General features: G+C 45.8%; 1 protein-coding gene across 1 annotated transcript in view; it reads right to left on the bottom strand.

Annotated features, from left to right (window-relative positions):
* Positions 1-10,910: 10,910 nt before the first annotated feature.
* GAP43 (growth associated protein 43) overlaps positions 10,911-19,632 on the bottom strand; it is a 39,266-nt gene continuing 30,544 nt past the window's right edge. Inside the window, exon 2 of the mRNA XM_088461777.1 lies at positions 10,911-11,492. Within this exon, the coding sequence (XP_088317903.1) occupies positions 10,911-11,492 (582 nt within the window). The remainder of the gene's footprint in view (positions 11,493-19,632) is intronic.

The following is a 19,632-nucleotide window of genomic DNA, read 5'->3' as shown; positions in this document are numbered from 1 at the left end:
GCTAAATAGCGAATGCCTGCTATTTTGAGTGACAGGAGGAGGCGTATGTGGGTGGTAACAGGGGAAGGTGCTTGAAAACGGGGAGTGGAGATCCGAACGCAGGCGTGCTTAAAGGTCAATGGGTGTGCATAATTAATACAGCAGCGTCATTGACCACGTCACTGGGTTATTTTATAGTCAGAACTGCTCGCAAGATTGTGGTAGGAAAAACCAACCACAAGCATAGCGAGCAGTTCATATGCTGGTCGATGTACTCAATTAATCTAATAAATAGCGGACATGACGTAGGATGTGAGCGGCCAGAGCGGCCAGGGGGCGTAGTTTTCCAAAAAACGACCGCATGTTTTGTTCGCTCGTTCAGACCTAGAGGCGTGAACAGACCGCAAAGAGCGAACGGTTCATTTCCCTTTTTTCTGAACGAGAGAGCGCAAATAGCGTCCGGCTCTGAATGAGGCCCACAGTCTTAACAATTGGGCCAGTTCCCACTGTGCTGAACTGTGGGTGGACGGTAATTCATTCTGCCCAAGTCCCGCTGACCTCTGTATCCTGTGATGTCTTGTAGTGTCACATGAGTGCCCCTCCTCACCGGATGCAGCTGCATTAATGCACGGTATGTGCGCTGGGATAATGAAGTGCACTCGCACTTCCATAATGAAGCGTACTTGCGTACCGATGTTCACGCATACACATGATGAGTGCATTTCCCCTGCTGTGTCCAATGAGGAGAGTGGTGGGTTGCCCCGTGACTCTTCAAGACACCATAAAAGAGGGAGGTGAATGGGGCAGGAGAAGCCCAGACGAGGCGGGGCCTGACGAGTCACATAATTAAGCCCCGCCCCTTCGTGGTAAAATGTCACGATTGGTGCAAAAGTTAAATAGGGGCAGGGCTAAATAACGTGATTCATGAAGAAGCCTGTCATTAAGCTCCACCCCACGGAGATTCTCCCCATTCTGTCCACTTCACTAAGATGTCAGCTGACTGGAGCCACAGAGGACATCACCGGAGCACCAATCACTGCAGGTAAGTGTAATTAAGGGAGGGGGGTTCGCGCGCGCAGGGGGCGGGGCTTAGCAATGGTCAGTTGGCGCATGCGTCGGCACTTGTCACAGTATTTTTTGTGAAAATACCGTGACAAGTGTGCGGAGGGGATTCGCAGGGACAGACCTTTATCGCAAGCTCTGTCCCTGCAAAGGATTTTTAGTAAATCCCTGTGATATTGATTGAATTCGCAATGCGAATTTAGTTGGTAATATCACACTACAATCTGCGTTCAAAATGCGGAATGTAGTAAATAGAGCCCGAAGGGCGGGATGTACTGCGGTTGCGGTGTACATACATATGCAATTAGTATCGCAAAGGACAGCTCTTGCGATAAGAGCTGCCCTTTGCGAAGCAGCCAATGCCGGGTGACAGGATCTCCGTGGGACCCCGCCCTTTCCGAGCCCCAGGAACTTCCTGCTGGTGACTTGTGCAGGAAGCCCCGGGCTCCTCCTCCTCCTCCCTGCACCGGAAGAAGATTAAGAGGATTAGGAGGAGGCAGAGAACCCAGGAGGAGCACAGGCCGCGCGTCCAGGATACACTCAGGTGAGTGTGAGCCACTGCTGGGCGACTTCGGGGTGACATCGGGTGCGGGATGCGGCAAGAAGCCCATAGGCTTCTATAGGGTAATGCCAGGTTTTTCTGGCGTTACCCTCTGCACCGATAAAAGGGCGGCCGGGGCTTAGTACATATGGAAATGTGCTAAAAACCCTGAAAACTGGGATTTTACAGCATTTTTCCTTTAGTACATCCGGCCGAAGAGAGAATAGAAGGAGGTGGTAAGAGAAGGGGATGAGAGCTAAAGAGACAGGGGTAGATGGGGGAGAGAGGGAGATGGAGAGAGAATAGAAGGAGGTAGTAAGAGAGGAGGATGAGAGATAAAGAGAGAGGGGTAGATGGGGGAGAGAGGGAGAGAGAATAGAAGGAGCGGGAAGAGAAGGTGAGACATTGCTGACAGCATTAGACCCTTAGGACTCTTCACTGATGAACATCGTCAGCCCTGCTCCTATTTTCTTGCAGGAGGACGTTGCCAGGTAATACTTACGCCACCGCGGTAATGCCACGCATGGAAGACTGTGCAGAGACTCCTCTATAAGGGAAGCCTGCAGGCCGAGGGCTTCCTCACATCACCCGTCCCATAAATAATTAGCTCCATTTAAATACCTCCATGTGGTATATTAGGAGCTGGAAATATGTGCGACATGTATTAATATGTTAAATATGGAACAATAAACTGTTCCGCTATTTAAGCTCCGAAACTGATGATGCAGGAAATGCTTCTCTATAAATTCACAGCATCTGTTTGTAGCTCGTAGCGAAAGTAAAATAAAACCAATGTGCCACGTACTTAGGAACAGCACGGTGCCAGGAATTAATGGATTGTGAGCTCATTGGGGCAGGACCATCTTCACCTTCTGTGTTTATGTCAAGGTTTGAAACTATTTCACGCGGCGATTCCCTCGATTTACAGTGATACGTCATATGTAGGAGGTTTATCTGTAAGAAATGATTGCTAGCTTGCAAAGGAGGGTAGCCAACTCTGGTCCTTGAAAGCTATCAACAGTGCATGTTTTCCAGGTCTCCTCACAGAATTGCAAGTTAAATAATTAGCTCCACCTGTGGATCTTTTCTAATGTGTTAGTGAGTAATGACTACACCTGTGCACCTGCTGGGTGGTCTGGAAAAACGTGACCTGTGAGTAGCTCTCGAGGACCGGGGTTGGCTACCCCTGTACCTGGTACAACCTGATGAAAGACATGTTTAATAATACGAATGTAATAATGGTGCATATTGAATCTGCCAGGCAATAAGTACTACATCTGAAGCACACTAAGCGTCACTAGGGGGGGTGCAGACCTCACTGGGTGTCACCCTCCGGTAGTGCAGGCAATGTCTCTGGGGGCAGCCCTGCATCTCCGGGAGTGATAAAACAGGGGGTGTGCCACGTGTCCACGCCCCCTTTTCAGGGGCTTAGTGCGCAGGGTAACCCATAGATTCCAGCACATACGGGGCAGATTCAATTACTTGTTGTGTTTACCGCATAAATTAAGCTCTGGGCTTAACGCCCCGGAGCTTTTCAACTATTAGTCAATTTCCCCACGCTGTAAACCCTCGGGTAGCATGCTTTAACCCATAGATTCCGCTTTAAGCGCTGGAAAATGGCTTTTCTTGCGCGATAAGCCCCAGAGAGTGCTTTTCACACAGACCTTTCCCCACAGCTCCTGAGGCCGAGAGGAAAGAGTTGCATTAAGTGATCCCTCTGGGGCCTAATGCGCGGGAATGCGGCCCATATTTGAATAGCGCAGGGCTGACAATTGAGCCGCGGGTTACTGACCCTCAACACGGAATATGTGGGTTAACCGGTTTCCAATGTGGGAAATTTACTAGTAATTGAACAGCTCATTAAATGCGGAACTTTATCTGCACGGTAACACTGCAGGTAGTTGAATCTGCCCTTAAGTCACGGTATTTATCTGGTACAGTAAGAGAATTGGGTCACTTTCCTCCTGGGGCGGCTAAGTCCTGTCCCATCTCCAAAAATTAGAATATGCCTCACTTACTCAGATTTCGAAAGGAATTAGTCCTCCAAGGGACTCTCTATTACAGTTTACTTTAAGAGGACTAAGGGCCTGATTCAGACCCGCTCGCTAGATGTGATCCAACGTATGCAAATTTTTCAAGTGACGACATGGGAAGCGATCGCTCGCCAAGCAATGAGCTCGCCCACTTTGGCTGTGTGAGCGATCGCTCTGTGTATGCAGACACCCATTAGCGTGTGTTTAGATGCCCATTTGCACACGTCATCTCCAGGAAGTGTATTAAAACATTGGTACATCGAGCACCATCGGAAGCTAACGCAGCGCTTGTGGTTGCCTTACCCTGCCGCAAGCACTGCGAGGACTTCAGTGTAAAAAACAGGCATGTGACGTGTACTATGACGCTGCGTGGTAATTATGCACGCCTTAAAAACAGCGTTGAAACACTCAGGCATGCCTGCGTTAGCACCTCCACAACCCCGTTATTAGTGTCCTGCCCCTGTTACCACCCACAAACGGCCTCTCCTGTCACTCATTACACTGGGCTGTCTTTGCTGGGTGAGCGAGCGGCCTGCGATCATACAGAGTAGTTCACGCACGCACAGAACGAAGCGTGCGCATGCGCATTCACAAACAGTAATCAGCCAATATATCAGTCAATCAGTGGTTAATTAATTTAAAGGGCCTTTATTGTATAATAAGTTGTCTGGGAAAAATCGTCTTGTAATGCTGACAAATATATGCAATATGTAAACCTTTGTATACCGTAACCGTGACACAACTTAAATTAGAGGACCACATATTTTGTAAACTCTTCCTTGATCAACTGATGATAATAATATAAGTAAACCACTGTTATTAGATGTTTATATGCGGGAGCAGTCACTCAGGGGATCACTGGTTTGAAGAATGCAGAAAATTGTTGCAACATAAACTAAAAATCACGCAAAGGGGCCCATTCAGCCAGACCCTAACCAGCTGTACTTTTGTGCAGGATACTCCACCCTGGGTATACCTACGTTATGACAGAGTTTAAAATGTTGACACACAGTATGTCAACTTGTAACATGTCGACACTGCCACAATGTCGACGTATTCAAAATGTCAACACCTAACCCCAGCACTGAGGTTCCTAACCTCAGTCCTCAAGGCACCCTAACAGTCCAGGTTTCATGGATATCCATGCTTGTGCACAGATGGTTAAAACTATCTGATTGAGGCAATAATACCTGTGATTAAACCAGGATATCCTTAAAACCTGGTCTGTTAGGTGCCTTTTTGGGAAACACTGCCCTAACACTAACCCTAACGTCAACATTTTCACTCCATATGTTGACATTTTCAACATTGTATCCTATTATTCAACATTCTGGTGTCGAGATTATAAATGTCGGCATAGTGAATGTCGACTTCTTGACTGCATGTCACCCCCAAACCCTGATGTTTAGTATTAAGCGGAATTATGCTTTAACACGTTCTTTATTTCAACCAGAAGACAGTGGAAACAGGAATTCTAATGATCTGCAAATCACCCGATTATGAAATGGGGGTAGTAAAAAGAATATATATGGTTGTGACTATTAATATTATTTGTCAGTCTATCATTCCCCAACCAACAAAGCACCCAGAGGAAAACATGATCAACTATTAGAAAGATAAATAATGTTTCCCAATTTGATACAACGTGAAACTGGGCCTGATTCAGAGCTGGACGCTATTTGCGCTCGCTCGTTCAGAAAAAGGGGCCGGATATTTAAATAGAGCGCTCGCTCTTTGCGGTCTGTTGACGCCTCGATGTCTGAGCGAGCGAACAAAATATGCGCTCGCTATTTTGTAAAAACGCCCCCTGGCCGCTCGCATCCTACGTCATCTCCGCTATTTATTAGATCGAAAGGCATCTGAACTGCTCACAGTGCTTCTGGTAGGATTTTCCTACCGCAATCATGCGAACAGTTCAGGCTAAGAGACAACCAAGTGACGTGGCCGATGACGCTGCTTTGTTAATTATGCACACCCTTAAAACGCCCGTTTTGACCGTTTGGCACGCCTGCGTTCGGATCTCCACTCCCCGTTTTCAAGCACCTTCCCCTGTTACCACCCACAAACGCCTCATCCTGTCACTCAAATTAGCAGGCACTCGCAATTTTGCGAACACACGATTTCTGACCGCAATGACTGGTTGGCGCATGCGCATTACGACCCATGCGCATGCGCAGATGTGCGAACATCGCTCGGAGCGAATGAGCGGCCGCTTACGAGCGGCTCTGAATCAGGCCCACAGTGTAGTTATCTCTTGTGATTTTTCCTAACTCTCCAGTTTCCCTTGGTAGCACTAACCAGCCCCTGACACGTGTACCTGCTGTACTTATAGTATGTATCTTTTATTATCCTTATGTAAATAAAACTGTTTGATACTTTTTGCATCTGCCTTTAAATGTTCCCCTAGCATTAGACTAAATATAGTTACAGTATCCACAAGCTGACCACATTGTAATACTGACATTAAAGCTGGATGCCAGAATTTGTCACTGGAGAGCCGCCAATAGGGATCTCATCTAGCGGTGATTGTCGGAGAGCCGCCAATAGGAATCTCATCTAGCGGTGACTGTCGGAGAGCCAAGAGACTATTAATTACAAGTTGTAAGATGCTAGATAAGACCAACGCCACAGAGGGTGGCTATGAAACACGTGGCGGAGATGGCAAGAAAGACCTTCTGCTCCCACATAAATGCCAAACGTGTGAGAAGAACCATAGCTCCATCTCCGAGGCATCTCCTATACAGAAGGATGAGCATTTTTGCCAACAGCCCTGGTTTTTCCAGGACAATCTTGATTTTCAGGGGCGTAAGGAGTGCGAGCTGCAAGTTGCCACGATTTTGGGCAAATGCGGGTATGGTGTGAGTGGGTATGGACGATTTAATGGACCTAGAAGTGGCACACGTACACGTTTTTCAATTTGAGGCGAAAAGTCCGGATCCGCGATACTTTTTCGCCGATGACGTCATTTTCGCCTGTTTTGCTTTTACCCCGTATTCAATTTGAAAGACTTTCCACCTAGGCGGAAAGTCAATGCAATGTAATAGGTGGTAAAGTATCGCCTATGAATAGCAGGTGGAAAAAAGTGCAGAATTGGGGTTTTGGGGTGCAACATTGCGGGAACCCCCCCATGCAGCCTTCAGACAGTCCCCCAAAGGTAAACTGTGTCATAAATTTTTAAAAATCACCTAAGAAAGCCCAAAAAAATTACTTTGAAAAAGGGCGCGAAAAAAATAAATGTTCTGGTTCAAAGTTAAAAACTAGCGAACTTGACTCTGGGGGGGGGTCCCCCAAGTATGCCCCAGGTGTTTTTTTGATTGCAGGTTCTTGCGGAAGATGCATTTTTCATGATTATTTCAACTTCACTTTTAAATATGCTGGCCCCCAGTTTCAAGTACCCCAAATTTGCTGGGACAAGTTATTTTCTGGGAAAAATATTTCTAAATACTATTCTGCACCACGTATAGAAAAACGCTATTTAGCAGCTATTGAGCCCGTTTAAACACACCAAATACCTTCAGCAAGCCAAATCGGGGGGTACCATAGCTAACCCCCATGTCAGAGCATCTTTTGGGGGGTGTCAGGCTGATTTCCCCAAATATGACAGTACTTTCCACTTGTTCGAGTTTCGCCGGGTCCCGTTTTTTATACTTTCAAATTGAATACGGGGTAAAGCGGGCACATGCAAAATACTTTTCCGCCTACAAAACAGGTGAAGTAGGCGAAAAGTCCGGGACGCGAAAAAGCATGGCGGCTCGGCTCAAATTGAATACGGCTCCAAGTGTCAATCCAACGTCTCTCAGATCTCTGTTTGCATGTGGGAAACAGAGATACTGAGTGATACGTGTTTCCAATCACCTCAGTTCTCACAATAAAAATTTATGTAGTGTTAAAAGAGAGAGAAAAAAACACTGTCGTCGCTGATCCTGTGCCGCTGACGCCACATCCTGCCGAGAACGCCTAAATATAACAGCGTGATAAATGCCTTTATGAGTATACATTTGGATAATTGTAGCCCAGTTGATGTCACCTGTGGATTCTGGGATTGTTCCTTTTTTTTTTTCATGCAAAGCAAAAATTGTACATTAAACAGGTAGAAGAAGGTTTGAGGAACTATGAGAAAGTTGTTCAGTATTGAGGTAATGTAGCTTTAGTGCATGTCTCCATTTTAACATGTCCCGATGAAGGAAAATACAATGGGGTTGTATGGAAATGCTAATAGGGACTTTGTATGCTACACTGCAGGAAAGTTCTGAGATGTACTAATAAACGGTATTCAGACTATAGGTCTAAAAAGGTCAAAAATAGATAGACACCAGACAATAGGTCGATGGGGACAATAGGTCAACGGGGACAAAAAGTCAACACACTAAGGGCCTGATTCAGACCCACTCGCGAGCGGCTGTCCGCTCGCAAGTGGGTCGATGGTGTGCACTGCGCATGCGCGAGACGCAACGAGCGAAGGACTTTCCTTCGCTCGTTGTGTCTGATCAAAGGGGGCGTGCTGTCGATGTTGATTTCAGTGAGAGTGATGTCAGTGGGAGTGATTTTGGCTCTGATAGAGCCAAAATCACTCCTGGCCTTGCGGTTGAGAAACTCAACCGCAGGCTTCTGCTCGCACTGGCGATGGTCGCGATGGTCAAGACCATAGCAACCATCATCCTGCACGCTCGTATAGGCTGTGGGTGGTGACCCACAGCTATATGAGCGTCCAGGAGGACGCTCCATAATTATGGAGGTGGGCCCTGATTCAGAGCGAGCGCTCTGGTCAGAGCGTCCGGCTCTGAATCAGGGCCTAAATGTCAACATGGAAGAAGGTCAACAGGCACAAATTGATGACAGGGTCAAAAGGTCGACATGAAAATGGTCGACACATAAATGATCGACACTTTTTTTTTTAGGGTTAGGCACTTACTGGAGGGTAAGGCACTAGAAGGAACGGTTAGGGTTAGGCACTTACTGGAGGGTTAGGCACTAGGAGGGAGGGTTAGGCACTAGGAGGGAGGGTTGGGGTTAATTCCCAAGGGGAGGGTTAGGGTTAAGATTAGGATTAGAAAAAAGAATAATCATGTGTCGACCTTTTGACCATGGCGATCTTTTATACATGTCAACCTTCTTCCATGTCGTCTTTTAGTGTGTCGACCTTTTGTTCCTGTCAACCTAATGTCTGTTTAACATCTAGGGCCAAATGTAATAGGCTGAGATCTTAGACAATGTGAGAGTTTAGCAGTAAAACTCTGACGCGAATACATTGATCGAGTTGTATTTTCAAAACAGGAAACACCTGGATGAGAGATTAAATCTTCAGTGTTTTTTGAGTCTGAAAAACATGCGACATGTTCTGTGACTTTATTTAAACATATGAGAGTTCTCTGTCACATTTTCTAAACTCTCACCCTATTACATTTGGCCCCTAGTGTCTATTTAGACATTGTCAACCATATAACTGTCTATAATACCACACCCTTATTAAAAACACTTCTACAAGAACTCCACAAGGACAAAAGTACAACATTTTCAACATCCTACAGCATAGGCGTCTGAGGGCTTCACAGAGCACCTACATCTAAGAAACCAGGGCCGAAACTAGGATTTTTGTCACCCGGGGCAAGACAGTAATTTGGCGCCCCCCTGGTAATTCCCCCATAGTAATGGCCTCTGCAGCAGAGCCTCTATAGTAATGCCCCCTTTAGCAGTGCACCTACTGTAATGCCCCTGAGGTAAGTGCCCATATAGTAATGCCCCCATAGTACTGCCCCTGTAGTAGTGTCCATATAGTAATGCCCCTATAATAATACCCCTGTAGTAGTGCCCATATTGTAATGCCCCTGTAGTAGTGCCCATATGTTAATGCCCCAGTAGTAGTGCCCATATGGTAATGCCCCTGTAGAAGTGCCTAGATGGTAATGCCCCTGTAGTTGTGCCCATATGTTAATGCCCCAGTAGTAGTGCCCATATGGTAATGCCCCTGTAGTAGTGCCCATATAGTAATAATCCTGTAGTAGTGCCCATATTGTAATGCCCCTGTAGTGCCTCTTACAGGAAAAAAAACCCCCCACTACTTACCATAAACCCCGCTCCGCCGTCCGCCGCCGTCCGGCTGCTCCTCAGAACTATGGGAGATATGTCATGGTGTCTCTCCCATAGTGCCCGTAGGGAGAGCTGGAAGCTGGAGTTCAGGAGAGAGCTCCAGCCTCCGGCAACGGCGGCACTGCAGGGAAGGAGCCGGGCACCCGCTGGTAATAAAATCTGCGGGCGTCCGGTTTGGAGCCTCCCTGCGGCGCCGGGCTGGAGGACACTGGCGGCGGATACAGTGACGCACCCGGTGCACGTGCACCTCCAGCCCCCACCTAGTTGCGGCCCTGAATAAACGCTTACAGAATATACATGTATATCGTGCAAGGCACTGTAAAGACTTTAACTTATGCACTCAGTATGTCCCGCACTGACTATTGCAACTGGCAAACCGACATTCATGCTAAAATCTGTTTCAATTGCAGCGGCTAGACTTCTACCGTGGCTCTGGTCTGTCAGTTCCTACACTGACTGCCTGTGTTTACCAATATAAAATAAGTCTAGTAACATACAGGGCCATAAGCAAAACTGCACCAAAATAAACCTCTTTAAAATATCTCCCAATTTGTATAATCTATGTCTCTCATCCACACTCCTACATTACCTACAACCATTCCAGATTATAAACATTTTTTTGAACAATAAAAAATCTGTTTGACAAGACTTTTCTCTAGCCTCCAAACCTTCAAGTGTTCCCTGAAAAATCTCCACTGCAGGCATGCTTACCAAATTCCTGAATCACCCCGTAACCTTCCCTAGAGTACTCTTCCTGATAAACATCCCTCTACACAGTTCACACAAAACTTACATGTGTTCTTTTGCTATACGCAAACGTCATCCTACACCCCAGACTGATACTGCTGCATAATTGGATCATATTGCCCACCAAACACATTTTACCCTTACAATCTGGCTTCATGTGTTATATTCTTGTAGGCCTATATATTGTAAGCTTGCCAGCTGGGCCCTCTTGACTCTCTGTCTGTCTGTTATTACCCAGCCTTGTTTTATTACTGTGTTTATTCCCAATTGAAAAGCTCTACAGAATATGCTGGTGCAATATAAGTAAAAAATAGATAAAAAAAAAAAAGATTGTATTAAATTAAATTGAATTCAATTCTAATCTAAAATTTTAGATTACTAATCAGTATCCATCAGGTTGTCAAAAAGTTGTCGAACACATAACCGAGCAATAGAAAGGCATTGGTGGTATAGCTTAATGACTAGGGAGGTTGACACTGTACCTTACCTCCTTTCTTTCCATCATCTTGGCTGCTGTCCACTGTCTCCTGTTTGGGTTGTTCTTTTGCCGAGGCAGCTTCTGGGCTGGCAGCAGGCACATCGGCTTGTTTGGAGTCATCCTTTGTTTTGCTGGCGTCACCGCTCGAGGACTTGTCGCTAGTGCCCTTTGCGGTGCCCTCTGACTCCGCGGGCGCATGCTTCTCTTCTGAAGGAGACTTGGCTGTTTTTTTGGCTTCTGCTTCTGAACCTGCCTCCTGCTTTTTATCTTCCAAAGAGCTCTCTGCTTTCTTCTTATCGTCTTCAGACAAAGGTCCATCAGTGGTGGGTTCCTCTGTTTTGGAGATGTCATTCTCTGTCTTTTCTATATCATCCTTAGCATCTTCTTTGTGATTCTCTGTCACCTCTCCATTATATTCATCTCCTTTCTTGTCCCCCTTCATTTTTTTCCGGATTATATGTCCACGGAAGCTCGCCTGGATTTTGGTCGCTGCTTTATGAGCTTTGTCCTCTGGTTTGTTTGCATCTGGTTCGATTTTTTGGTCTGCATCCTCATTCTTGTCAACCTTCAAAAGAAGAAACGAGAAACAGGAATAAAAATGTTTTCAAGAGGTTCCGTCTTAGGGTCAACTGTGCCATTTTTTTTTTATATAATTGAAAAAGTTTAACATTTTCGAGTCTTTGGGGTGTTTTTTTGTGTGTGTCGAGAGTATTACTCTACATGATGATTAAATAGAAACTGAAATGAATCATTCATGGGCTCCACAAACTTTACATAATCAGGCTCTCAAGAGTCTATCAAACACCACAAGAGTAATTATGTCTCAACACTGCAATACAAACCATTCATACATATGTCACACAAATAAGTATAATCAGTAACTAATTAGACAACATACATTTTTTCAAATAGCGTTACCCTTTAAAAAACAGAAGACTGGAGTTGTTTGAAATATGAAAAAAAAATTATAATTTGGGTAATATGATTGCAGCCATTTCATCAGAGATATTTTCACAATCAGCTTTCTAAAAGGTTTTCTAAAAACTGTCTTCAGATTTGTTTTGATGAAAAATAAATCATATGGCAATGTCGCAATGAAGATAAACAAAACTATCAATGTTTTAGAGCCACTGCAAAAGTCACAGAATTTGGCATAGAATCGTCCTTTAAATGTCTTTGTATATTAAAATACCCCTTAAAGATAAACTAACCCCCAAAATTAAATTCTTCATATATGAACCTGAAGGGTGTGACCACTCTATTACAGACAGCTTAATACCCTTCTAGATCTAAAGGATGGGGTCCTGATGGGAACTGAAACAGGTCAAACCTTTAAACATTCTGTTATTGGCTTTTTGTTCAGGCTGCATCCACTCTGGAATTTTTACCTTTGCACAAGAAGACTTTCCTCTAGACTCCAAACATTCATGAGTTCCCTGAACACTCACCTATCAGGCTGCTTATCAAATTCCTGAACCACCCACATAACGTCCATAAACTATTCTACCCAATTACCCTCCATCTACACAGTTCACACAAAACTTACATGTTATCTTTCTACACTCTCACTGACCCCAGGCCAACTTTGCTGAATGACTGGATCATAAAGCTCAACATGAACCTCTGCAATCTGGATGGATGCTCCATATACCAGTGTGTGTGTAACAGTGAGTACGGTTGTACCCATGATATCTTCAATAAAACCAGTACACTGGTTAAAGAAATGGGCTGTTCTTAGTCTCAGGGCATCCGCTGGTTTGTACAGAAACTCTGCTATATCATCCAACCTGTACAGTACACACATTTCCAACAGGGCCAATATGCAATATGTAGCACACATCCTCATGTATCAAATCCCTATTTCCCTTTGGAGTGTAAGCCTGAGAGCAGGGCCCTCCTACCTCTCTGTTTATTATTACCGAGTTTCGTTTTATTACTGTTTTGTTCCGAATTGTAAAGTGCAACAGAAGATGCTGTCGCTATATAAATTAATGTTGGTAAGTAAAATACATAAAAGCTAATAAATGATTAATTTGAAGAGCTATGACATCATTAGTCCTGCCCCTCTATATAAATTAACCAATCAACGCAGGGCATTTCTGAACAGCAAGTCTGCCAGGTTGTCACTCAGCTGGAAAGGAGGGAAGAGGCCAGGATCTCCGTTGGCTGATGGAGGTTTCCTGGCCTCTTTTACTCATCTGCTTTGGCCGGCTTGCATGACCCCATTGTCACTCAGCTGGCCGTCGGCTGACAGAGATTTCCTGGCTTGCTCCTCTCACCTGCGGGGCCGGGTGCATGACCCCATGGGTCACCTTCACCGGCCGATGTTCTGCAGATTATTCGATGCTGCGTTGGACAATGCAGCACGGAAACATAGTGCAGCAGGAGAGGCGTGATGCCCCCTTATTACCATATCTGCACAGATGGAATTGCAAAGCTGCTTGCGAGTAGCTTTGCAATTCCGTCCATAGCGGAATAGGCCCCTTAATTAAATCTTCATCCATTTTATAATGCAGGATTTAAATGACTAGAACACAGGATCTCAAACTCGGTCCTCAGGACCCCAAACAGTGCATGTTTTCCAGATCTCCTCACAGAATCGCAAGTGAAATAATGAACTCCACCTGTGGATCTTTTAAAATGTGCCAGTGACTAATGATTACAGCCGTGCTGCACCTGCTGGGTGACCTGGAAAACGTGACCTGTGTGGGGTCCTGAGGGCAGAGTTTGAGAACCTCTGGACTAGAACATGAAAATCACGTTTTAAGAAGTTCCAAAATAAAATATATCCTGATATAGCACCAGATTCAGGTTCTCATTGTTATTACTGGAAGAAAGCAAAATAATCCATATAATAAATCCCAGAGGTTTTGTGCATCCCTGCTGGGTTCCTGTAAACATAATTTAAATAGATGTAAATTTAATTATGTGCCAAACTTTTACCTGTGGTTCTGTTCATTTTTCCCCTGCACCCAGTGACGCACACAAGATGGCCCGATCAAGTCAGGGCCTCTGAGGGGGTTACAGGCAGGCAGACAAGGAGAGACAGCGCCACTGTTCGCAAGGCAATCAGAGCTCGCATTCCGGCAGCCAATCAGCAGTGGCAGCTCCAACTGGCTCGCAAACCGGCACCAGATTCAAATTTCGCCGGCGCTGTCTGTTCATGTCTGCCGGTTCGCCAGCTGTAATTAGCTGACAGCCCGGCCGCAAATCTACACCTGCTGGCTGATGATGGCACACAGGGGGAGGCAAGAGGCTGTTGGGGGGAGATGGGGAGATTAGTTGCTGGGGGTGCATTACTGTGTCGCTTAATGTTATAAGGGGCATTACTGTGTGGCATAATGTGTAAGGTGCACTACTATTGTGTGGAACAATGTGTTATATGGGGAACCACTACTATGTGGCATAATCTGTAAAGGACATTACTGTGTGGTATAATGTGCAAGGTGCATTACTGTGTGGTATAATGTGTAAGGTGCATTACTGTGTGGTATAATGCATAAGGGGCATTACTGTGTGGCATAATGTATAAGGGGCACTATTGTGTGGCATAATGTGTAAGGTGCACTACTATTGTGTGGAACAATGTGTTATATGGGGCACCACTACTATGTGGCATAATCTGTAAAGGACATTACTGTGTGGTATAATGTGCAAGGTGCATTACTGTGTGGTATAATGTGTAAGGTGCATTACTGTGTGGTATAATGCGTAAGGGGCATTACTGTGTGGCATAATGTATAAGGGGCACTACTGTGTGGCAAAACCTGAATGGGCTCAAACATGAATGGGCTCCGTGTGAGGGCAAATGTAAGTGTTTTTTATACTTCCAGGAGGGGGGGGGCTTTTTAAGATCTTGCTACGTGGCCCCCAAAGTTCTAGTTACGCCCTTGCATGCAAACACAGAGGGCTAATATATATGGTCACTTTAAAAAGGACTAACTCTGGATTTAATATGAACTTGCATGAGTCAGAAAGTTTGACACTTGCTCAGACTGTGTACTCCCTGTGTACTGACATTTATGTTCTATAACTAAAATATTATTTTATGCACTACCGTTTTAGGAGTGATAAGTAATATACAAGGAAAGTTCTATACAATCCTTCTTTTCAGAATTAATGGGGGGGAGATGTGTAAAACCTAAAGGCGCATATCCACTACACCATTAAAATGAACAATCACGACATCGTTCGTTAATCGTGCAGTAACTATGCCGGCAACGACCAGCGATGCGCACAAGTGGCGGTGGCACAGTGCATGCGCTAAACACCAGCTTCTCACGACTGTATTGGTTGCAGCCCTGAGAAGCTCTGTGGCTGCCTGTCTTCAGCGTGACTGACAGGTGGCACCTCCAATGGGAAACCACCTCCAGTCAGAGTGAAGCCAGTGCAGTCACGGACTGTGCTGGCTCACTGATTGGCTGATCTTACTGGGGGAGGTAAAATACGTCACTGGTAGCTGTCATTTACCAAGTACAGTACATGACAAGTGTACGATACAATACTTCATCCTGGGTTAGAGCAGCGCAGCTTTAAAACCACAGGGACGGGGCTGTCCGCTTCACACTATACATACATTATGCAGACTGGAATATTTCACTACTTATATAACCAGCAGGAAGAGCCAAATGTTACTGGCAGCACCGCCACAAGGAGAGCCAGACAGGTTTGAAAAATGGAGTGTTCACTAGGGCGATGTTATTCCTCTGCATGACAGCAGACTGATTGCATTGCACCTTTCCCGCCCAGGCCACAGGACACGACAAGAGCAGTGACGTGTAATTGTACCCCTTCCAGCACAAGTAACATCAATGCACCCCCAGAGTCATACAAAGCTGCAAATACTTTGGTTTTTAGTCAATTGAAAGTGCTTCGCTGCATACATGCACATACAGTATTCACCTCTGTATGCACTGCCATAGCCATCTGAACACTCTTAAAGTTCTGTGAGCCTCATTTATCAATGAGTTTAATAATTCACAACGAGTGATAAATCTCGCTGTGTATGATAAATGGTTCTCCAGCCAATCAGCTCCCAACTGTCGTTTTTCAAACAGATGACAGTTGGGAGCTGATTGGCTGGGGCACCGTTATCATAAGCAGCGAGTTTTATCACTCGTTGTGAATGATGAAAGTCTTTGATAAATGAGGCCCTGTGTGCATTTTCCGGTAGAAAGCGCCAGGTAGGGGTGTGAGATAGGGGTCATCTCATTTTACACACATCAGGACGCACCATGCGGTTACCCACGCAAAATACTGCAGAGATTCCTCACAAATGTCTCCTGTTGTTATGTTGTTTGGCTACTTCTATCAGCCATATCTACGGTTTACTGCGTCACTGCTAGGTGTTTCATGGGATTGTAGTCAGCATCTCGGCGTGTGGGATGCCCACGGGCGAAATACTGGTGTCTAAATCCTGACAGCGTCGGGATCCTGGCACCAGAATCCCGACTGCCGGCATGCCGAGGGTAAGTATCGGGCATTAGGGGGAGGGTTAGGCATTAGGGTAGGGCTGGGCATTAGGTGGAGGTTAGGCATTAGGGGGAGGGTTAGGCACTAAGTGGGTTAGGTTTAGGTTGCGGGGAGGGGGAGGTTAGGTTTAAGAACTAGTGGGGAGGTTAAGGTTAGGTATCATGGAGGGAGGATTAGGGGTAAGGGTTAGTCTTACCTTCTATCCTTATGGGTTTCGGGCTATGTTCATATGTGTGTATGGGATGTAGTCAGCATCCGCAGTGTGGCCGAAATACCGGCGCCAAAATCCCAACAGTGTCGGGAATCCGGCACCAGAATCCCGACCGCCAACAGCCCGGCGGTAAGTGTCGGGCGTTAGGGGGAGGGTTAGGGTGCAGGGTGCGGGGATGGCCATTAGGGGGAGGTTAGGTTTAGACACTAGGAGGGAAGGTTATGGTTAGGCACCGGGGAGGGAGTGTAAGGATTAGGCAGAGGGGAGGGGGAGGTTAGGTTTAGGCACTAAGGGGGGGAGGTTATGGTTAGGCACCGGGGAGGGAGTGTAAGGATTAGGCAGAGGGGAGGTTAGGTTTAGGCACTAAGGGGGGGAGGTTAGGTTTAGGCACTAGGAGGGAAGGTTATGGTTAGGCACCGGGGAGGGAGTGTAAGGATTAGGCAGAGGGGAGGGGGAGGTTAGGTTTAGGCACTAAGGGGGGGAGGTTAGGGTTAGGCATCGGGAAAGGAGGGTTAGGAGTAAGGGTTACTCTTACCTTAGTTCCCTTATGGGTGTCGGGGTCTCATACCCAACCAGTTTCATGCCTGTTCTTGCATCCAAATGCAGATAACAGACTTTAATTTCCAACAGAACAAAAGACCTGAGCATTTAGGGAGGTGCAGGGCTGGCGCTAACCTTAGACAGTTGCCTTGTGCACCAAAGGTTAGGTGATGCCTAAAACGCCGTATCAGTCTGCACCGTCTCAAAGAGGGGCGCGCAAAATAAATTACTCCAAAATATAATGTGTGACACAGACCTACAGTTAAAGAATGGGCGAAAGCAATAAACAACAATTGTCTGACGATCTGGCTTTAACAATATAACGCCTTAGATAAATTTGGATATTACGCCTAAGAATACACTTTAAATGACTTCATCATTTTTCCTGAAAACATTCTGCTATGTATAACCAGAGCGCACACACTACAAGCGACTCTACACCCCGCGTCTGCAGCGAGGAGACCACATCCCGGGGATAATTGCAGTTTTGGATGTCGCAATGGTGGAGAATGACATAAAGCTGTATTTGTGTAATCCACACTAAAACAATGCAATCTACTTAAAAGCTGCCATCTTATATGGATAATTAGCAGATCGATGTTTCTGGAACTACCCTCGGGCCATCACGTTTGATGATGTGATTATTTTTGTATTTTGAAGGAAAGAGCATATATGCGCCCATTATCCGAGGCCTGGGAAAGCGTTGTGTGATACCTCCTCGCTCTCATAAATGAGGCACCAGTGACCAGTATGCTATATTAGCAGAGGACAGGGAATGGGGTGATTACTAAGGGGGTGATCCAAGAGTAGACTGGACTTTGAAAGAACATTTTTTTAATTTTCTCATTTCTGGGCTACTTTTTTTTTAATTAATTACCGGTTACTTTATAATTACAGAGAGATGAAATGTTAACTGAAATTCTATATTAATAAATATTTTACGATTACAACAGCTACAACTTAAAATGTTTTCTGGTTGTCTTACTTATAAGCAGAGGCGTAACTAGGTATTTGAAGGCCCCATAGCGCACGTTTGTGAGGGCCCCTATGTACCACCCAATGGTGAAAAATGTATATAACATATGTAACTTTGCTAAGGGAGATGAGCCCCCCTCAGCTCTGGGCCCCCTAGCAGCTGCACCCCTTACATAGTGTTCCCACTAGGCTGTTTTAGCGGGGTGCGGCACCCTGCCCTTCTTCTGGAGGGCAAAAAGTGCCCTGCCCACACAGCCTGCGGGTGCCGTCTTCAAATTTTGCATCTTATTCGCATGGCGGGCGCAGCGAGATGCAGATTACAGTATACTAGAGATGCTGGGATGCGACTTTTACCGCACAGGAATTGCTATTACACACATACCAGGTCGAAGATGAAGAACAACGGAACTTGGCGCGAGGAAAAGCCGCGGCTGCTGCGGTATCGGAGCCCTTTTTACACAGATTCAGACTCAGTTGTGCACAGAGGTACAAATGTCGCGCATCAAAGTGATCAGTGTAACCTAGCAATGTTTCCTCACTTCTAGGTTTTTTTAATTCTGCAAATAAGACACATTTTGAGACGCTCGTCGCGGCCTAGTTGCATGGGCCCTGGTGCGTCCAGAGAGAGGCCATTTGGTATAACTGAAGCAACAGTTAGAAAGGACACGTATACAGGGCTGGAGCTAGGTAGGGGGTTCGGCATCAGCACCCCCCCCTGCAAACTGTAAATTTGCGCCCTCATAGTTAGAAGTCACACTTTTCTAACACAGGAGCTAATGGCTCCATTGGTAAAGTGTCCGACTACAAAGTGTGAGGTTGTGGGTTTGATTCCCAGGTATGACTGTAAATTATGGAGAATGTGAAGTCGCTTCATACAGTTAAAATTCACAAGGGGGAATTCAATGCAATGATGAATAGCAGCGGGAGGGAGCTCCCAAAGCTATTCAATTCACTGCGCTGTTTGGGCGACCTAAACGATTTCTTCTCGCACCCCTCTGGGCTCACTCCCGCCGGCTTAGCGCGGCTATTCATCATCACATTGAACTGAATTCCCCCCACAGGCTTCCATTGTAGTAGCAACTGGTTCCATTGGTAAGGTGACAGACTACAAAGTATGAGGTGCTAGGTTCAAATCCCTGGTATGACTAATTTAAATTAAGCAGAATATGAAATAGCTGGATACAGATGCTTCCTTTGTAATTGGCTCCATTGGTAATGTGACTGACTGTATGAAGTGACAGGTTTGAGTACGAACACCGCAGTATTTTGAAATGTGTTAAATGAAGGGGAGGAGATGTGATCAGATGCAGAGAGGACTCGCAGAACAGGAAACTACATTGCTGGCGGAGCAGTAATAGGGCTAAATAGGGGAAAAAGACAGTTCCTTTTGACCAGGACAAACCATGCTGTACTGCAAGGGTCCAAATACATTTATTGTTTGCATTCAGGGTAAATACCAGTGACGTGCGGTGAGGTAAATGGCTGGGGAGGCAAACTGAGGGAGGCA

Source organism: Taudactylus pleione, unplaced genomic scaffold, assembly GCF_031769625.1.
Source record: "Taudactylus pleione unplaced genomic scaffold, aTauple2 ptg001095l, whole genome shotgun sequence".
Taxonomy (NCBI): Eukaryota; Metazoa; Chordata; class Amphibia; order Anura; family Myobatrachidae; genus Taudactylus; species Taudactylus pleione.
This window is presented reverse-complemented; position numbering and strand designations above follow the sequence as displayed.